Genomic DNA, 22,043 nt, shown 5'->3' with positions numbered 1-22,043 from the left:
TTCATTTGCTAATGAATCTATTGGGGTTTTTTTTGTTTGTTTGTTTGTTTTGCTCATCCAAAGAAGAAGCTAATCTGAGGATGAAGGTTCAAAGCCAGATGGGGCAGAAAAGCTAGGGGACATTACCTGGCCTTGAGTTCAAGACCCAGGGCGCGCGCACACACACACACACACACGCAACAATAACCAACCTAGTAAATAAGAAGCAGTATTAACTATAAGTCATGGTTAGAAAGATGAGCCATGGGGCTGGGAAGGTGGCTCAGTGGTAGAGCACTTGCCTTGCATGCATGAAGCCCTGGGTTCGATTCCTCAGCACCACATAAGCAAAAAGAAAAAAAGCCAGAAGTGGTGCTGTGTGTGTGTGTGTGTGTGTGTGTGTGTGTGTGTGTGTGTGTGTGTGTGTGAATTGATGGGAGAAAGAAACAGTTGCTATTGCCAACTGTGATGTAAGAATAAACTGCAGGAAAGCAGAACTATGTATGCCATATTAAGATTGGGTATCAAATTGTGCCAAGCAGAAGATCAGGGGAAAATGCAATTTGTGCATTATTCGTTTCCTTTTCTTGGCTAGCTGTGTTATCTTTGTGTTGCTGTGTGTTCAGCTGCTTCTACTTAGTGAAAGACTTGCATACATTGAGCATTATGTTGTACTGACATAGTTTGTGTTTTAAATGAGCAGATCCTTATCTCAGAAAAGTATCCAAATTCACACACAACACACACGTTAAAAAGTTAGCTCTTCTAGAAAAAAATTGTTAAAAATTATTTTACAAACAATATTACAAATCTTTCTCCTATAAAAATCCCTTCTTGCAAGTAGATCTTCCTACACACATATTTTTTTTATCACTGTATGCAGAGTTTTTTCATCTGCTCAGGAGGAATTCTGCTGTTGCATTTGAAATGAGTTTATATAAATCAAGCTAAGCCCAACACATGGGTGTATTTGTCAAAATAAAACTATATATTGCTTTTAAAATGGGATTTCAAATAGCCTGATATAATTTACACAGTTGACAGAAAACATACCTTGTTTCAAAGTTATTTGTAATTTGCATTTGTGTACATGTTATCGTTTGGCTATGTTAGAGATAAGGTAGATGACTATCTTTCACTCATCCAAATGTAAGGATAAGTCAAGTATTCGCCCTTAATTTACTCAGTTTGTTTCTGAGTAGTCTAGCCCTGCAAGTCTGTCAGCGGTTACCATAGCGGCAGTGATTTCCAGGGCAGATTTAGGGCTTTCCTCAGCTTTGGAGTACTTGAACCATTAATGGAGTCTCTTAACATCCTGCCTCTGGGTGACCCTTGTACACTTGAGCCTATGCAGTTGAAAGGAAATGCTTTGTTCTAGCGTGGGACTCTAATTTGTTTCTAATCTCCAAACACTGGTGCCAGGAGTGATCATTTCAAGGAAAAGCCAAGTGGAGCAAGCTCTGTTTGCCATTCACAACTTTAAATTTGATTGGGAAGGTTGCCAGAAGGACAATAGTAGAATCCCATTTGCACTTGCACTGCAAATCCCTTAGTTCAGCAGGTTGCTGACAGTTCAGAAAAGATAAAACCGATGGTCAAGTGGCCACAAGAACCTGGGAACAGCTGAGGTATCAGTATGTGGGGTGGTGGTGGTGGTGGTGGTGGTATACTGTCATTTGCTAAATCCAATCTGTTTAAAAATGGTATGCCACTAGAGGGCATCATTCCCTATGTGACTTATTTGATGGTGGAAGTACAACTTTCCAATTATCCTTGCGCTTCATGACACTGACTGTACACTAGTTACAAGAAGCATGCAAGTGGGCAAAGCCTTCTATTTAACTCGCAGCAATTTGTGTTTGATTAATTTAATGACTTGTTTTGTTTGCTTCTGTTGCTGGTCCTGGTATTTGAACTCAGGGCCTCGTACTCTTGCTTAGCTTTTCCTTTCACTTCAGTTCTGGATCTTTGTTGGTTCATTGGAAATACGAGTCTCTTGGGATCGCAATTCTTGGATCTCAGCCTCCTGAGTAGCTGGGTTTATAACCTAGAGCCTCCCATATCTAAGAGATTAGTGATTCTTCTTCACATGTTAGACGTTATCTTACTTAAGTGACAATAAAACTCGTGAAATAAATTGTATCAATGCCTGAGTTAGTGTGGTTTCTCCAGAGATAGTAAAATGATCACTGGAGAACAAGATGGCGTGTTTTACTAAATCACTGGAGAGGGAAGGGAAACTCTCCAATCTCTCCACGTCTGTTCTGTCAGTGCTGGCCTAGGGAAGCATCCCTCGAAACATTCCAGCACATGGGGACTCTGAAGTTTGGAGTTTTTGGAAGTTTACAATTTCATATTACTTTAACCTTTATTATCTCCTTGACATTACCTCATCATTTCATTAAAAAAAAGAAGAAGAAACCTAGAGTGAATGCATTAATTCCAGTCTCTCCACCATTGAGGAGATAATGCTACTATCAGAAGATAAAAACCCAAACTTATCCTTGCTTGCCCATAGCTATGCAGAAAGCTGCATAGCTGCAGAGCGGTTTCTTCGATTTTAGATTGGCTGTTCGAAAATCTTCCCTCCCCGATAAGGAATAAGAAGCACAAGGAGATCCTGAGCAGAGCTCTGACTTTTTGTCCTCTGGGGACAGCAGGAGGCATCTGTTCTGAAGTTCCTAATACCCACACCCTATTTGACTTGATTTAATTCACTGAGTGTCTTGTTTCCTGAGCCCCTAATCACCCTTCTGTTAGAGCCATTGATTGCATTTATGTGCTCATGTTCCTTTGGGTGAGTTATTATAAAGTAGAAAAAAACCCATAATGTTCACAGTTGTAAGGATGTTTGGGGGATTACATGATAGAATACACATGTTGTACATCAAGTACTTAGCATAATGTTTGGCCCAGATTAAGTCCTTTATGCCTCTCCTTCCCCACCACACAACTGTCAGCAAGGGAGTCCAGGGGCTTGTCTTCTGCACTTCTTCTTAGAGTCAGAAAAGCACATCTTTGTTTGATAAAAATAAGTGAGTAAATAAAATTTGGAATAATTATAGATCTGTAGGAATAATACAGAGAGGTTCTGTACATCCTCCATGCAACTTCTCCCAATAATCACATCTTCTCTAAAATCACCATAATATCAAGAGAAAGAAGATGACCATGGGGGTAAGACAGGTGGATAATTTTATGTTATTTACATATGTGGATTTGAATAAGCATCATTGTGGTAAAGATCAAGAATGTGCCATACAGATTCTCCTGCTGCATAGTCATGTTTTGTTCTTTCCTGGATACCAATCTAATCCCAAAACCAACTTCTTTATCTGTATAGTTTGGTTTCATATACACATGCCCATGCATATGTGTGTGTATACATACACACATGTATGTATCTATATATATACATACATAGACATATGTATGTATATATCTATTTTATATAACCTAGATTTGTATATGTGTGCATCTATATCTATCTTTATCTATCTATCCTCATATAGTATATAACCTTAGAGGAGATTTTCCCCCCACTGAGAAAAATGCTCTTGAGCTCTGTCCAAGTCGTTGTGCGTATCGACAGCTTCTTTTATTGCTGAGTCGTATATCCTAGTGTGATAGGAAGCACCTCTTGGATGTTGGCATCGCAGGCTCTGTGAAAGCTGCCAAATGCTTTTGGGCACAAGCACCATTTCAAGATCTCTCAGTGCTTTCTCTGCCAACAAGAAAGATCAGGCATAGCCTTTTCCTATTTTATTTTTTTATGAAATGTTTAAAAGCCAAAAATTAATTATATAAATATGAGTAAAAACTCTTTCTTATTCCAAGGAAAACATCTTAAAGCCACTTCAGAATATCATTTCTTACACAATAATTAACATGCTGATTTAAAAAAAAAACATCATTCCCACGTAAGGCCTGAAGTAAGGCTTCAGCTGCTAAACCCTTGTTAACCTCCTTTGATCCATCCTGCCTTTAGAATCATAACAAGACAATATACACCTTTTAAACCTGCAATTGAAATGACCTTCTAATAGCAGTCCAAATTAATGGCCTTTTTATTATATTTGGCATGAGGCCATAAACCTTTATGCAAATCTAATGCTGTTGGTTAGGAAAGGAGTGTATATTATTAAAATGTCCTATTTGCTTATGAGTCACTTTGCTATATAATAGAACTGTTTGCTGAGTGAACAGAAGTGAGCCTATGGGGTGTCATAAAGAGATTTTCAAGGTGTGGTCTTGGACCAGCAACATCAGCAACTTTTACAAATGGAATCTCTCAGGTCTCATCTTAGAACGACTAAATTAGAAGTTCAAAAGGGTAGGGCTCAGCAATCTGTGTTTCCATGTGCTATGTGATTTTGATATAGAAGTAAAGGTTGATTATCATGACTTGTGAAAACTCAACAACCTTTGGATGTGATCCCTTGATCACATCCAAGCTCACACATTTGTGCTGCTCAGGAGACAGAGAAGGAACTAAGTGCCTAGGTCTCAGACACACAGTTTTAGTTGACACAGAGCATTATGTAACATCATGACGTATCACAGCTCATCAGATGATCATAGCCTAGAGTAAAATTTGGTAATTACAGAAACAGAGTAGACAGATGCTGTAGAAACGATGTTACCAGTTTTGACAGTAGCAAACAATATCAAAGAGTTGCTACATTGCTACAAACACTTCTGAGTTTGCAAAAGGTTTTCATGTGTCATCTCTTAGTTTTTATAGCAAGTGATTTCATCTTTTGCCTACAGCTAAGGTATCAAAGTTGAATGTGAGATCCCAGCATCATGATCGCCTCTTCAGGACAAATGAGGTTAAGTTTCCGCCCAGATCACTTCATCTGGAAAACAAAGGCATTTGTCCTTTCATTCCATGCTAAGCACACTGGGGAATGTTTGACTGTTTTGTAATCTGGCTCAATGAGGCAGGGGAGGAATCCGACTTAGAGCTAGAAGAGCACTTGGGAAAGTCCCTTTGAAATAACTTTTAGTCTATTCCTAGTGGTTTTCTAATTTGGGAACCAATCATCTGGATAAATGCCAAATTAACTGGATAGTTGCTCAAGCTTGTGTTGGGCTTTTTAATTGGATCAGCAGTGACTTGTTACTGTAAAGCATGTCCTGCCAGGGTCAGATGTCCACTCCTGGGGCAGGAGAGCTTCCTCAGGGCCCACAGAGCTGTGCTGGGTTCAGGAAGTCAGGGAGACCAACGGGGAGGGAGGAAAGGAAAAAGGCTGACCCATGGAGACTCAGCCATAGACAGGAAGAAAAAACGGCTGTGCCAATGCCCAGTAGGTGAATGATAGATAACAGTGCTGTACAAAACTCAAAAGGCTAGAAGAGAGGGTATAGAACATTCTACTCATGAAAAATGATGAGGTTTGATGAGATAGGTATGTTTAATCTTAAACAGGACAAAATGTACCCATAGGTGCACGTGATACCTCTTAATGGATTCACTTTGTGTACTTCATGGGTTTTTTTTTTCTTTTGTTAGTTGTGGGGCTTGAACTCAGAGCCTGGGCACTGTCCCTGAGCTCTTTTGCTCAAGACTAGTGACTTCAAGCCACAACTTCACTTCTGGATTTATCTCTTATAGAGATAAGAGTCTCACGGACTTCTTGCCTGGGCTGGCTTTGAACCATGATCCTCAGGTTTCACCTTCAATGCATAGCTAGGATTACAGGCGCGAGTCCGTGTGCCTGTACTATATGTTTTTATATATTCTTTTTCCTTTCTTTCTTCTTAGTTTCATTATTGGTTGCCTTGTTTTCTTTTAGTTACAGAAGAAAAAATAAAGAATTCCTCAAGAAAGAAGCAACGTCTGTCTTTGAAAAGTCATATAGCTGGAGCAGATAGCTATTCACTCATCCCATTTTGAAATCATAGCAAACTAGTTATAATAAACTGGCCAAGGGAACCAAGGCTCATGGTTAGCAAATGAAATTGTCCTGTGGCTAGAATGCTGTTGGTATTTTCACTTGGATTCTATTTTCTGGTTCCAATTACACAAATGCCGGTGCTTGGTGTCTCCAGCTAGAAGTTGACTTTCCCGAGGTGTGCTTGATCCTCCACCCAGCCTCCTAGCTTGTCCTCTTGTTGTTGTTGTTGTTGTTGGTCATGGGGCTTGAACTCAGGGCCTGGGCACTCTTCCTGAGCTCTTTTGTACCACCTGAGCTGTACCACTTGAGCCTCAGCACCACTTCCTGTTTTCTAGTGGTTTATTGGAGATAAGAGTCTCATAGACTTTCCCGCCAGGGCTAGCTTTGACCCGTGATCCTCAGATCTCAGCCTCCAGAGTAGCTAGGATGATAGGTGTGAGCGACCTTAGTGTATCCTCTTAGCTACCACCAAAGGGGCAGTCCAGAGACTGACACTGATATTTAAATAAGGCCAGTCTCCTTACTCTAAGGCACAGTTTATATGTCAATTATTTTCACTCTATTGGATCTAAACTGGACTTTATTTAACAGAGCTTCTCTCCTTGCTAGGCTCTAGCTTATCTCAATTCTTCTTTCTCTTACAGACTTTTCCTGCAAGACTCTCATTCAATGATCACAGTTATCTGAATTCTTGCTTCAAGCTCTCCCTCAAAGACATTCCTTCAACGATTATAGATATCTGAATCCTTGCTTCAGGCTCTCCTTTTAACAATTTAAATATCCTCTAACCTTATGCCATAATTGTAGATGAGCATAAACATTCTTTATCAAGTATGACAAGATATTTCAAACTTTGCAATTCAATCAACAGTTCTAGTCAGCAACATAATAATTGAACTAAGCGGACACAAATTCTTTTTTTCTTTTTTTTGTCGGTTGTGGGCCTGAACTCTGGGCCTGGACGCTGTCCCTCAGCTCTTCAGCTCAAGGCTAGCGCTCTACCACTGGAGCCACAGCACCACTTCTGGCCCTTCCTGCTTATGTGGTGCTGAGGAATCGAACTGAGGGCCTCAGGCATGCAAGGCAAGCACTCTACCACTGAGCTACCTTCCCAGACACATGGACACAAATTCTTAAACAGGAGAAAAAAATATTATATTATTTTTTATTTTTTGAGTGCTAGTCCTGGGGCTTGAACTCTAGGACTGGGTGCTGTTTCTGGTCTTTTTTGGCTCAAGGCTGGTGCTTTACCATTTGAGCCACAGATCTACTTCTGGCTTTTCTGGTGCTTAATTAGTGATAAGAATCTCCGAGATTTTCCTGCCTGGGCTGGCTTTGAACCACGATCCTCAGATCTCAGCTTCCTGAGTAGCTACGATTACCTATGTGAGCCATTGGTGCCTGGCAAAAATGGTTAATTTTTTATCAATTAAATACCTAACTTAGCTATCATTACTTTTTAAATGACTGATAGAAGACTCAAGTTTCTCATGATGAATTCCAATATCGCTTCATGAGTGGAAGGAAGGGATGGACTGATAGTTACCCCCCAGGGAGTTATGCCAAACCCCAAATGTGTCCAAGGGAGGATGACCTCCAAATGAACTACACCCATAATAGCTGAATACAGGAAAGAGAGAAAAAAAAAGATTGGGAGCAGTTGCCTTGGGACATAATAAATGATCAGTTCTAATCACAGTTATAAACAAAGGCATTTCTATTTGATAGAGCCATAATCATGCCTCCTAATAAACTGACCTCAACAGGACAGCATTTCTAAGACATTTTCCCCAGACAGTGAATAAATCACCTAGCACCTAGGTTAATTCTCTAGCTGTTTCAATCCATTAAATGTAGCTATGTTACATATATATTAAATACTCAGGCAGAACACATAAAACTATTCCAAGAGAACATCCTATTAAATATATGCTTCCTAATTATCTCTTATTCACAACTGTAGGGCCGTTATCTAGCTTATGAACTGACATTGCCAGCATCTCCTCTCCGGCATTCAGGGATCCTAATATGTGCTCATTGGCTGGAACCCATGCCATTTTTTCTTCTTTATTGAGAGTATCCTGTTTCAATTTCTTTTTTCTCTCAACGTAACCTCACAGAATTAATAATAAATTGCTATTTGATCCCAAAGAGTCAAATTATTTCTATACTGTACACAATGAAATGTCTTTGTGGAAGAAAATAATTCCATAGCTTACTCAAGTTGCTGTCTGGTGCTCTTCCACATGAGTCGCACCTCCACTTTCAACTTTAGTTTTGCTGGTTAACTGGAAATAAAAGTCTCAGATTTTTTTTTCTACTGGAGTTGGCTTTGAATGATAATCCTCAGGTCTCAGCCTCCTGAGTAGCTAGGATTACAGGTGTGAGCCACCAAACTCCCAGTCCAGTGTTTTTATTTTTTATCCTCAATTTCCTTTTACTGAAACTAGTCAAATTCCAGAACTTTCTGTGGTAGTTTAGATTGTTTTCTGATGCCTACAGATTCATCCACTTACTCTAAACATGCATGCAGCTATATATTTGCTTCGGTCAGTAATTCATATTATGAAACTTAAAATGTCTCATTCTCTCATTCAGTATTTATTGAGTTCCTGCTCTATGCCAGTTTTTCTTTCAATCCTGCACTACAGGCAGGACTAGGCATGACGTAGCATATGGAGAATGGTGCTGAACAGAGAGGTTGGTGTGGCTGAGGGAAGGGGCAGGAGCTGTACCTGAGTGTGTGTGAAGGGTAGCCCATTAGCACATAGTCTGAAATAACTCAGACACAGGAGAGCAGGTTCACTGTGTCAGCTGTTCAACTAAGCCTGTCCAGACCAAGTCAGCTTTTTATGCCTCTCAGGCTAGAGTTAGCACCAAATCAGAATGATCACAGGAGACTCCCAAGCAGTTCAGCAACTTTGCTCAATTTGGAAGTGTGGTCGATAGAGGAATAAAAATGAGCGTCCTGGGAACTGTGTTATTCATTGTAAGTCCCAGAAAAGGGCTGATTTAGAAAGTGGTCTCTTCTTATTGCTTGTAGACTCCATTACTTGTTTCCCAAGCAATAGTTTCCAGCCTAAAGATTTCTTCTACACTTTCTCTTGGTTTGAACATTTATGCTGGCAAAGCACTTGTTAACTTTAGTGGGTGCAAAGGGCTTTTTACTTATTTATTTATTTTTCTTTCCAGTGTAAAGACTTACCTATGACACTGAGCTCGGCGTTGGTAAAAATAACCCCGTGTTTATTTTCTGCCACGCACTGATACATGCCAGCGTCTGAGAGATTCACTATTGTTATGTTGAGCGTCCCTTGCTCGATCTGAATTCTATCCTGTGAGAGGAAAAGAGGGATATTGAAGCAATGACCTTCTCCAACTAAGATCTTAAGGCCATTTTGCTATGTGTTATATTGGGAAGGGGCGGGGCTTCATGAGAGGAAATAGCCATCTTGTAAGCCATTTACATAGCATGATTTATTTATCTGCCAACTGAACTTGCGGCAGGTCAGATGCTAAGTGGAACCATGAGCATATCAGTTGGTAAACGGAATTTCAATTGTAGGATTCTCTTGTGTTCTCAGTGGTTTAACAGCGACGCCATTCAGATGAATATGCTCTGTGGAAAGAGCTTTAACTGGGAGTAAAAGGGTGAAAAATAGAACCACATTTATAGTTGAGAGTTTACAGAACTAAAATGATAATAAAGTAACCTTTTGAGATGACAATAATAGAATTATAATCATCAGAGGGAACTTCTTAATACCCATCGAAGATTACCAAAGAAATTGATGTTAAGTATCCATTGTTCCCATAACTCACGACTATTAATGGTGTCATCGACATTTAGGACCATAGGAAAAACACAGCAGGTGGCATAAGAGTTCTTTCCTATTTGTCATCCCAAAGATAGGCAACTTGTTGACTGCTGGCATAGACCACCACGGTAAGCAACACGTGCCATTTGTGTATTAATTACCAGAAGTATCCAAGAGGCTTTCCTCTTTCCTAAGTTTGCTATTATGAATCTATTTAAATATGTAAGTGTATGTACATATAATGTGTGTATATGTATGTGTATACATGTGTGTTTGTGCACACGTGTATGCATGCATTGGGGACAGATATACACATACATGCACACACAAGCACTAGGCTTCTGTTTGTTGAGGGAATTGCAGTTCTTTGAATAGACATGTTATGAGGCATCCACGTACCCTAAGGTAGGAAAATGGCAGTTACATATTGGCAACTTACACTCAGAACTTGAGTTTGGCTTACTTCTTGAGGGAATGGTGGGTCCCAGGGGCCTACAGCCAGTAAAGAAGGAAAGTAAGGTAGGGCCTGTCCTGGAGGACCAGTCCCCATTCTCTTCCTGCTGCCCAAAGCAGCACTCATGCTTTCCTGAGTGTCCTATGCAGGGAAGAAACCTGAGCAGGCAAAGTGGCTCTCAAGGTGGAGCCGAAGGAAAATGTCAACATCTAGTTAACATCTGAAGGTTCAGAGGCAAACACACGAAGGAAAAGTAAACTGGACACAACTGTTCCTCATTCTAAGGGCTTCCTTTGGCTGTATTCACATGCCTTGGTCGGCCTTTTTCCTGTGTCACAGCAATACCACTCTTGTAGCATGACCCGCACCATTTTTCCATTGTAAATCCATATATGTTCATCTGTGTGAACTAAACAAAGCTGAACAATTAGATTTCTAGATGCTTTCTATCAAATTGCACTTAGTTTCACTTTTTCCACTGTTAATGGCCTTTAGTCACTTATTATTTTGGAAACAACTCACCGGTTTCCTGTTTCCATAGCAACAGGAACCCAGTAAACATTAGAATCTATATGAAGGTACAATTGCCAATACTTTGCTTACCCGCGTTAACAGTGGTTCACCATTTTTTAGCCATCTGTATGAAGGCTTGGGCCTCCCATTCGCTTTACATTCCCAGAAGACACTTTCTTCCATGGCTACGTGGATATCATTTATTTTTTGAATCCAACTAGGCTGTGCTATAGCAGTTTAAAAAGCAAAGAAAAGGCATGGATTTAGTATATTCAATCTGATTTTTTTTATTTTTTTACAATTTCATTTGCATGTGTTAGTGGCACTGGGAGTTTATTGTGCTATTTCCATATGCACATATAATGTACTCTGATCAAGTGTTCCCTCCTCCCTCCTCCCTTCTGAAAGCAATCTCAACAGGTTTCATTGTTTTAGTCTAGTGTAAGCATATCAATGACTTCAACCATATTCACCCTCCTTCACCTTCTCCATCCACCACCTCCCACTGGTACTCCATCTGTTTATACCATAGGAACTCAAAGGACAAAATGGGCTTTTTCCTGAAGTTGCTTTTCTACAGGTTGTATAAATAACAAAGCTGGGCCAAAAAGGTTCAGGGGAAACCTACTCCCTGTGTTCAGGGTTCATATAATTGGTCTTTTTTCTATCATTGAAGACAGAATGGATAAAACTTTCATTATCAATAAACCAAAATCAATGGGCACATTCTCTTAAGTACTATTTATTTGCTTATTTATTTGTTGGTTGGTTGTGGGGCTTGAACTCAGAGCCTGGACACTTTTGCCAGCTTCTTTTTGCTCAAGGTTAGCACTCTACCACTTTGAGTCACAGCACCACTTTGGGTTTTCTGGTGGTTAAGTGGAGCTAAGAGTCTCATGGGCTTTCCTGCCTGGGCTGGTTTTGAACCATGATCCTCGGATGACAGGCATGAGCCACCAGCCCCCATCATCATCATCATCATTATTATTAATTTTCTTTTCAGTAGGAGTACTCCGTCCACCAGAACCATCCATTTTTGCCTGGGTCAGGAGTTCTCAGCCTCACGCTACATTTCCAAATTTTCCTGAACCAAGAGGTGAGTATGGGGTAAGTTCATGCGAACTGTACATGTGTGAAAGTAAAAGCAAGAGAGGGTAACTGCTGTGTTGTTTACTAGGAATATTTTCACTGGGTTCTTTTGGCCACTTCTCACGGATGGGGACATGGTAAGAAGCGAAGCCACCTTAGACACAGGGATGGAAAACATGGAGGATGAAATCACAGATTGCCAACTTTGCACCTTGAATGACCCTGTGAAGCTCAGGAGTCCCAGACAAACTTGGCTGTTTTTGGAGAGATGATGACGTAAGAAAGAAATGAGAGGGCATCAGGAAGAAACAAGCTTCTTCTGTGTTTTAGGATCTCTTTTGTTAGAGTAGTTAATCTTGTTCCTGAAGAGCACATGTCACTGCCACAGGCCCTACAGACACACTCTGTGACTCTTCTCTCCTTCGAGCTATCATTGGTGCACATTATTCATTGAGCCTATAGTAACAGACTGGTATTCACAGACAGGATGGCCCCAGAAGCCGGAGTCATTCTTGAATGACTCCTGATTTTTTTTTTTTTAACCACACTTGCTCAGAAAATCCAGTTCTGCCCACAGCTTGTAACAGAATTCAAACATCACTCAATTCTCACACTGTGTACTGCTGAACACATTCCCCACCACTGACATTACACCACACTCTTTGTGCTTCAAGAAAAGTCACAGTTCTGTTCTTCCTTTCCTACTTTCATGACTATAAAGACCAGAATAACTCTGTGTGTTATAAGCTGGGCACTGGTGGCTCATGCCTGTGATCCTAGCTATTCAGGAGCGTGAGATCTGAGGATCATGGTTTGATGTCAGCCTGGGGCGGGAGAGTCTGTGAGACTCTTCTTTCGAATAGACTACTCAACAAAAGTCAGAGGTGGAGCTGTGGCTCAAGTGGTAGAGCTCTAGCATTGAACAAAAAGCTCAGGGATAGTGTTCAGGCCTGAGTTCAAGCCTCTGGATTGGCAAAAAGTCTTCATAAACATCAAGCCTTACCACTTCAATCACAATCATGCTGTTGACTACAATGACATGTACATTAGCTAGAAGCCTTCTGCTCACACGGCATTCTGTATCTACTGATATAAACTTAATAATCAGAGTTGATAGCAGTGTCTACTCATTATTTATACATGTCTCTTAGGTGACTTGTCATTCAATAAGTTACAAAATCATCCACATTGTAACTCAAAAAGAAATTGCTGGTATTGAGGCCAAGCTGAGTATTTTACCTTCTCAATAATAAAACTTTTAACAACAACAACAACAACAAAAACTCTCAAACCAAACCAAACACTCAGTGAGTCACTTAACCAGCAGAGGTCTCTAGGCCCTTACATAAATGCTGCTTCCTCTCCACACCCCCCCCCCCCCATCTACAAGCAATTTCATGTTTTACACAGAGCAAAACACAATTTTACAAATCCTCTACTGATGGGGATGATGCATGGCTGCATAAGAGGGAAGGCCAAAGGGGTCAACTTCAAAAGAAAAGTTATAACATCAACAAGCATTAACTTGAATGAAGGGTTATAACCCACATCCTTGAAAGAGCTGCAAGTCTGTGGCTGCTTTATGTCATCCTGCTGCTAATGCTCAGGATGCTCAAAGGTAATACCTTTTTCCAGAGCTCTACTGGGAGAACCCAATGGGCAACGCTGACGGAGCTAATGGAAGTGTGTGCCTGATTTTACATTCAACCTGCTGAATATTTACCCCCTACACATTCCACCGCCAACAAAGCAAAGGAGAAAAGCTACAGAAATCCCTGTGGAATATTAACAAGGAACTCAAACTTCTGAAAGAGAGTGGAGGTACAGTGGGGAAGGGGGGGTGGCGCAGGATAAAATGGAAGGGCAAATGTAACTTAACGAACAATGTCAAGTTGAAGTTCAGAAAGGAAACTTCAAAACCACATGCTGGGATTTCAATGTCACAGAGGTCCTCTAACTATTGGGCTCCTTCATTACTTTCTTTCAGAAATTACAGAGCTGGAAACCAAACGTTGCTAGCTCACAAAGGAGGAAGGGCAGGAAAAGGAGGGCCTTGAAGGAATCCTGAAGAGAACGTGTTGAGAGCTGGCACTGACTAGATACTTGGAAAGATTCTTTCTGATTCTTGTCGCAGGTTATAGAGGTCAAGGTGCTTCACCAAGACACATAATGGCAATTGTGTGTGCTAGCCAAGATGAAATTAACAACTAATTTTTGTTCATGAACCACCATTAGGTATTTGTTTTTAAGGTTAAAAATCAATTCACTGAAGCCAAATTGAACAGGATCTGAGCGTCTTGCTCTTGAGGAGATTATCTGGACTGGGGCTCATGGGCATCAAGAATGGAATAGCCAGCCAGGCACAGTGACTCATGACTATAATCTCAGCTACTTGGGAGGCAGAAATCAGGGGGTTCGTGGCTAACCCTGGCAAAAGGCTGGTGAGATCCCACCTCAATCAAAAAGCCAGGTATGATGATCTGTCTGGGATTCCAGCTACAAGAAAGATCATGAGGAAGAAAATCATGTCAGAGTATAGCTCAGACAAAAACATGAAACAACTCTGCAGGACAAATAAGGTTAAAAAAAAAAGCAGGGGAATGACTCAATTGCATTTTTATTGGGCAAAGGCCACATAGTTATATATTTGACTGCTAGTCATGTAGATTAGATGATTCCTATCGAAGTAGGTTATTTTTTGGTATTTGAATGAAGTCCTGTGCATAATTGAGGAAATAGTTCATGTATTTCCATATGTCTATGGGTCACCATGTTGAACATTGTTAGATAACAAACATTCCAACTTAGTGCATTATGGAGAATACTATTTGTAACCCTGGGTATATGGCATTTACCACTTAATATCAAAGGTTCAATTACATTTGGGTATATGACATTTTTTACTGAATATCATCTGGCTACATGGCATTGATTACTTAATATCAAAGTTCAATCATATTTTTCAACTATTTTCAACATTTTCAACTATTTTTCAAATGTAAGCTCAAGCTCAAACAAATGCCCAAGTAAGTTGATTTAGTAGTATTTTAATTCCAGAGGCATTCCTCAATATGCTTTGTTTGATAATGTATGTAAGATCCCTCATATAAAACCGAATTAAACAAATTCACATACTAGATAAGAAATGAGCTTTTGTACTCTTTTAAAGTTTGAAGCCAACGCATTCCTTCTCTAAGCCATTCTAAGTCTTGTCTCAAGATATGAATTCAAACATAAGGTTAAGTGATTGCATTAGGATCTGATTCTGTCATGATGCTAGTCCCTTAGACAAATGGCCATTCTCTTCATGTCATTTTTTTGGTTCAATAACTGCCAGCAATGATGTAAATCAATGTTTCTCTATTCCAGCCCCTGGACTCATATAAAATCATACCCAATAATAATATGTATTTCAAGCAGATATAATTTGAGCTCAATAGGCCAAACTATTCTCAGAGCTCTCTGGTTCTCTAGTTTCCAATATAAGAAGTTTCTTTTTTTAAAATTTTATTTTATTGTAAAGATGCTGTACAGAGGGGTTACAGTTACACGAGTAAGGTAATGAGTACATTTCTTATTGGGCATTGTTACCCCTTCCTTTGTTTTTCTCCTACTATCCCCTCTCTCCCCCACCTCCCCCACTCCTCCCTTCCCCAAGTTGTAAAGTTCATTTCCAACATAGTGTCTTGTAAATGTCATTGTTACAATGGGTCACTGTGTCCTTGTTTCAGCATTTTATTATTCCCCTTCCCCTGCCCATCCAGTGTGGGCTTTAGACCTAGAGATTTAAAAAATCTAAGCAAAGTAACCATTGCAAAGATGACTCCTAGACATTCATTATCATTTCTGATCGCTTCCACAGTCTTGGAGAAAATGAATCATTTTCAGGAAATACAGAAGTACGGCTTTCATGGCTTGTTTGTTGATAACGAGATAGATGAACTTAGAGCTAACTAGTTGGGTTCAGTGGACAACCTATACAACATTAGCTCTAAAATATTTATCTTTTAGCCTGGAATTTTTACTCTACTATGTTAACTGAATTCTCAAGATATTCTCCATGTATCTCAGTCTAATGTTTTGAGTTTGGGCATTAGAACTTCTCATTTGCTAAAGTGATTGCAGAGTTTTCTAGTTCATAATTCCAGCTTTCTCTTAAAACTCCAGACTTGGAATCAGCACTGGAAGGACTGTTTTCCTTATAAGCGTTTCTCATGTTGCATTCTGAGCAAGGTGCCCTTGCTTGAGCTGTGAATACCTTCACTCCTGGCCCTCATGCGGCCATAGTCCTCACACACAGTCACCAGCAAAGGGATAAAACTACTACATGGAAGCCGGGCGCCGGTGGCTCATACCTATGGATTTGGCTACTCGGGGGCTGAGATCTGAGGATCACGGTGCAAAGCCAGCCTGGGCAGGAAAGTCCATGAGACTCTTATCTCTAATAAAACCACTAGAAAACTGGAAGTGGTGCTGTGGTGTAAGCGGTAGAGCGCTTGCCTTGAGCTGAAGAGCTGAGGGACAGCGAACGCCCAAGCCCAGAGTTCAAGCCCCATGATCGACCAAAAGAACCCCCCCCCAAACAACTACTACATGGGATTTGAGGGTTCTTCAAACACAATAGCCTTTCTTGCCTTTTAAATATCGAGCACATCTTGCAAAATTCCATAGAAAAAATGACTGGATGATGAAATACACACACTTTGAAAAAAATGCCATGCCAATATGGTATCTTTTTGTACAAAATGCTTTAGGTTTTCCTTTGAACTAAGAAGGTTGAATATGACAATGTCTAAGGCTCCATCTGATTTGAATAAGTGAATACTTTAGCCTTTAGATTGTCTCTTATGCCAAGTGAATTCCTGCTTGGCCTGCATTTTCTGTTAGCTTCATCTCCATTTACACACTCCTGTTTATGATTTCTTTAGCTCTCTGTAAGTTACAAGTTGTAACTTTTGCTTCTGGCAATGATACAGAGGAATTGTAATCGGGTCAGCTCTCCTGAAGATAATAGCAATGATAAACCCTGAGCAAAATATAAATTCCAGCCATGTGAAGATGTATTTGAAGGCAATCCAAAGCAGGCCCATTTCTATTAATAGATATGATCAATAAATAAATGCAATATGATTGAAGGAAGTAATATGTGTGTGAGATGATGCTAAGGATTGGAAATGTGTTTCCTAGGGTGAAAATGTTACACAAAATTAGTAGAGTCCATCATCATCATTTTGTATCTTTAGGCAAGTAGTTCAAAGTCCTTAACCATCTGGTCTGACCCAGTTGACTTATTTTCTCCCCAGTTCTGTTCAGTAAATCTTCAGCTCCTGCCAAAGAAGAATCCCATTTGTCCCCCATTCTAAGGATCCATTTGGTACCTCCACATCTTCAGTAATGTCCTCATCTTTTTTTTTTTTTGGTCAGTTGTGGGGCTTGAACTCTGGGCCTGGGCACTGTCCCTCAGCTCTTCAGCTCAAGGCAAGCGCTCTACCACTTGAGCCACAGCACCACTTCCAGTTTTCTGGAGGTTAATTGGTGATAAGAGTCTCATGGACTTTCCTGCCCGGGCTGGCTTTGGACCGTGATCCTCAGATCTCAGCCTCTTGAGTAGCTAGGATGACAGGTGTGAGCCACTGACCCCTGCAGAGTGTGCTCATCTTGTTAGGAATCTCCTAATAAGTGAATTAGTCTTTGGTGTTCCCTCCTCCACCACCCTGACTTAGCCACTTCAATCCTCCTAATGCAGCTTCTCTGTCCACAGTATGGCTCGGCTCTGCCAGCACTTGTGTTATTTCTTTGCCCTTTAACTTATCTATGGTTAACCAATTTTGATAAAAAGTGTCTATGTCCCCTGTTCTTCTAGGGATGCCATAGTCAATTTAGAACTTTATAAATGAGCCCTGTAATTTAAATTTTATATCAGCAATATGTTTATTTTTTGCAAAGACCTTTGGATGGATTCAACAAACTCAGTTCTTCCTGGAAAAAATCAAGCTATGACTCTTGCCCTCACATAGGTAAATTTCTTCTTTTTAAACCTCAGCATAAGTTCCAAGAGACAAAAGTCTCTTGGAATCTCCTTTCCAGGCTAGTTTTGAACTATGGTCCTCAGTTCTCAATCTCCTGAGTAGCTAGAATTACAGGAGTAAACCTCTGGTACCAGGTTCCCATTTATACTTGTTTTCCCCCTGCTTTAAAGATAGATGACTTAGACTTCTCAGTCTACTGTGCCTAGATAAACTAGCTGGAATCATTCCAGAGCGGTAGGGACCCCTTCTCTTGCATGTAATTTAATTTCAGCACCTCTTTACCATTTGGAAACAGCCTAGCATGAAGCAATCACCCTCAGAATAAAGTCTTCAGACTACTATCAGCAGCAGCAGCACGATCTAGGAAATTAACTGAATTGAAAATTCTTAGGTGCCACTTCGGACATTTCCAAATCAAAACCACTGTGTGCAGGGCTTAGCATTCTATATTTGAACAAAACTTGTAAGTTCTTCTGAAGCCCAGCGAAGTTTCAGAATCTCCAGGATAGCATGTAGAATCTAAGGATGCTTCTTTCCATGTCAGTGTAATTCACGTACTTTATATCTCTTTGGGAATCAGTTTCTTTATCAATAAACTGGGTACGGATGAAAGAAGAAAGTACTGGCTCTGACTCCAAAATACATCTCTCATCGTTTCATGTGTTCCCTGCTAGAGTCCTGGGAAGCAACAGTTCTTTCTTAGATATGAGTAATAGATTCCCGATTGCCCTACTTCTGTCCTTGGTGTTTTTGATCATCTATTCTCCCCAAAGCCACTAGCATGGACTTGAAAAGAATGAATCAGACTGATCCATTCCCTAACTTAAAATCCTCCAATGAGCCAGGCACCAGCAGCTCATGCCTACTACTCAAGAGGCTGAGATCTGAGGACTGAGGTTCCAAGCCAGCTCAGGCAGGCAATTCTGAGAAACTCTTATCTGCAGTTAAACAGCCATAGCCAGAAGTGGAGGTGTTTCAAGTTGTAGTATGCTAGCCTTGAGCAAATAAAGCTAAAGGAGAGCGAGGGGCCCTGAGTTCAAGCTCCAGTATTGACATCACAAAAACTCCCTCTCTCTCTCTCTCTCTCTCTCTCTCTCTCTCTCTCTCTCTCTCTCACACACACACACACACACACACAATGGCTACTCATGACTGAGAATAAAACTCAAAGTTTTCTCAGCTTATATAGTCTATACCTTCTTTTGCCTCACCCTTCATGATATTTTTCTGGTTTCTTTACTGCAGCTCAAATATATGTCTCAGGGAATATCTGGCCTGGAAAATTCTTCCTGAAGAAAGCTGGCTCATGCTCATGGTCCAGGATTCAGCATAGAGACAAGTTTCAGACAAGCATTCCTGACTACTTTATCTTACAGTCTTTCTGTCACCCCAGTTGCTTTCTCTGGTGCCAGCCATAACTCTTACCACCATATGAGCTTTTCTAGTTCATTAATTTATTTAGTAGCACCACATTGGTTAATGGTTAGTCCAATACCAGATCCTGGAGGGCAAGAATTCCTCTTGCAGCCCTGGTACCTAACAGTGTTTGCCACACTGTAGGTAATGAAAGACAGTTGATGAGCAAATGTATAATGTATTGTAGATGTCATTGGAAGATGTCTACCATTTTAATAACGTATCTATTTGTAGGAAAATTTTGATGTCAAGACAAATATATGAGCTGAGCTCACTCTTATCATCTCAGCTACTCAGAAGGGTGTGAAGCATGGATTGAAGAGCCACAGTTCAAAGCCAGCTAGGGAAACAAAATCCGAGAGAGTCTTGTCTCCAATTAGCCAGCAAAAAAGCTGAAAGTGAAGGTGTGGCTAAAATGGTAGAGCACCAGCCTTGAGCCAAAAAGCCAAGTGAGAATAAAATTCTTAAGTTTAAACACCAGTACTCTCTTTCTTTCTTTCTTTCTTTCTTTCTTTCTTTCTTTCTTTCTTTCTTTCTTTCTTTCTTTCTTTCTTTCTTTCTTTCTTTCTTTCTGCCTTCCTTCCTTCCTTCCTTTCTCTCTCACACACATGCACACGCGTTTGTGCATGTGCGCGCGCACACCCACACCCACATATACATACATACCATACACAATAAATGAATGAATGAATGACCAAATGGAAGAGTAGATTAAAAGTAGACCATGCTAGGCAGGTAACTTTGGAAGGGAAAAAAGTTTCTGAGTCCTTCACATTATTAAAAACACAGGTTAACACAGGAACTGGAGTGACTCTGAAATGGGGAACGCCACAGGCTCATGCTCAGGGCTTTTGGGAACAAGTTCAATGGTCTTAATGCAAAAAGGAAAAAAAATGTCATTTTATGAAGCCAGAATAGGAGTAAGAAACTTGTACTAGTAAGCAAATTAGTTACAATGAATGGTATACAACAGCTTGGATTCAAAACCTAAAAAAAAAACCTAAACAAAACAAAAAAATCTGAAAATGATTCTCATGTTTCTAAGCTCTGTCCTTTAGTTTCTAATTCCTAGCACACCTCAATGTTGTAAGCAATTGTCTGCCTGGCACTGTAATCCCAGCTACTCAGGAGGCTGAGATATGAGGAATACTGTTCAAAGCCAGCCCAGGTAGGAAAGTCTCTGAGAATCTTTTCTCAATGAACCACCAGAAAACTGGAAGCGGTGTTGTGGCTCAAAGGGAAAACTCAGAGCAAGAAAAATTTCAAAAGTGAGGCAGAAAAACAAGAGCCAAGTACTTACATATGATTAAGCTCTCCTGTGAGGATGAAAACAATGCGATAATTTCTATGTCAGTAATGTGTTGTTGGAGAAGAACAAAATGATCTACATAGATGCAATAGCTAAATGCATGACAGTCAACTGAAATGATGAATCTCTAACTCCAGTGGTGGCTGACAGTGAGGAATAACTATAAATGAAGCAAACTTTATCCTGTCCTTCTCCTCACACATGGTAACAGATAACTGCATTTAAAGGCAAACTTTGTTAGTGCGTGTTTTTCTTCTCCAAGTTGGATCCCTGAAAAACATCCCCTTGTAAAAAGCTGGGGCCAGGGGCAGAGTTGACTGTCCATCACAGGCACCCTAGACTGTTATATTTCCAGAACAGGAAACATCTAACCACTAGAAAGCAGTATGGAAAGCCTTAGTTACAGAGAATTTCCTCCTTCCTTCCTTCTTCCCTTCCTTCCTTCTTCCCTTCCTTCCTTCTTCCCTTCCTTCCTTCCTTCCTTCCTTCCTTCCTTCCTTCCTTCCTTCCTTCCTTTCTTTCTTTCTTTCTTTCTTTCTTTCTTTCTTTCTTTCTTTCTTTCTTTCTTTCTTTCTTTCTTTCTTTCTTTCTTGTTTTCTTTTCTTTCTTCTCCTCTTCCTCTTCCTCCTACTCTTCTTCTTTATCTTCTCTCCTCCTCATTTTCCTTCTTCTTTCCTCTTCCCCCTCACTCCCTCCCTCCTGCCTCCTCCTTCTCCTCCTCTTCCTCCTCTTCCTCCTCCTCTTCTTCATCCTCCTCCTCTTCCTCCTCCTTCTCCTCCATCTCCTCCACTTCCTCCTCTTCCTCCTGCTCCTCCTCCTTTTTGTCCCAGTCCTGGGGCTTAAACTCAGGGCCTGGGTGCTTTGAAGCTCAAGGCTAGTACTCTACTACTTGATCCACAGCTCCCCTTGTGGCTTTTTTGGGGAGGTAGTTAATTGGAGGTAAGAGTTTCACCAATTTTCCTGCCCAGGATGGCTTTGAACTGTAGTATCTCAGCCTCCCAAATAGCTAGGATTACAGGCGTGAGCCACCAGTGCCTGGCTTCATATCTTTTTTGTAACCTACTGAAAACAAGTAATTCACTTAAAAGAAAATCATGAAATGAAAATGAGCGTATTCAATCAGCGGAGAACTCAAATAACATTTAGGAAGAGCTGCTACCAAGATGAAAAGTCTATTTGACCAGGCAAGAAAAAGAGAATCATTGCTTAATTACTGGAGTAAAATCAAGTTGTCACTATGTATGACATGCAAGAAGTAATTATTAGACTGGTGAGAAAAATAAATCCCAAACAGGCACAGCCATATGATCTGCTTTTATTCTCCCACCAAATTATCAACTACCATAATGTAAGAAAGATTAAAAATCAAAGGTGAAGCCTGTCATTTGGTAAGCATAGAAAAATATATGTATAAAGGCCAGGCAGATTTATTCAAATTTTTTCCTAGTTCATTGTGTGAAGAACTTTCTAGAACCTTATGTGCTCTTCTGTTTCACCAGCTGCATCAATAGTGTGAGACTATGAAATGGTCATGTG

The 22,043-nt window shown here is 40.4% G+C and overlaps 1 protein-coding gene across 5 annotated transcripts in view; it reads right to left on the bottom strand.

The window, feature by feature from the left end:
* The window catches only part of Cntn4 (contactin 4), a 793,681-nt gene that overhangs the window by 127,538 nt on the left and 644,100 nt on the right, over positions 1–22,043 (bottom strand). For all 5 annotated transcript variants that reach the window (XM_070018985.1, XM_070018989.1, XM_070018986.1 and 2 more), the window contains 2 exons: positions 10,755–10,891; positions 9,085–9,214 (listed from right to left, as the gene is read on the bottom strand). In XM_070018985.1, coding sequence (XP_069875086.1) covers positions 9,085–9,214; positions 10,755–10,891 — 267 coding nt within the window. The remainder of the gene's footprint in view (positions 1–9,084; positions 9,215–10,754; positions 10,892–22,043) is intronic.

Source organism: Dipodomys merriami, unplaced genomic scaffold (assembly GCF_024711535.1).
Source record: "Dipodomys merriami isolate MVZ:Mamm:240054 unplaced genomic scaffold, mDipMer1.0.p SCAF_13, whole genome shotgun sequence".
In the NCBI taxonomy this organism is placed as follows: Eukaryota; Metazoa; Chordata; class Mammalia; order Rodentia; family Heteromyidae; genus Dipodomys; species Dipodomys merriami.
The sequence above is the reverse complement of the archived record's forward strand: the minus strand, read 5'-3'. Positions and strand labels throughout refer to the sequence as shown.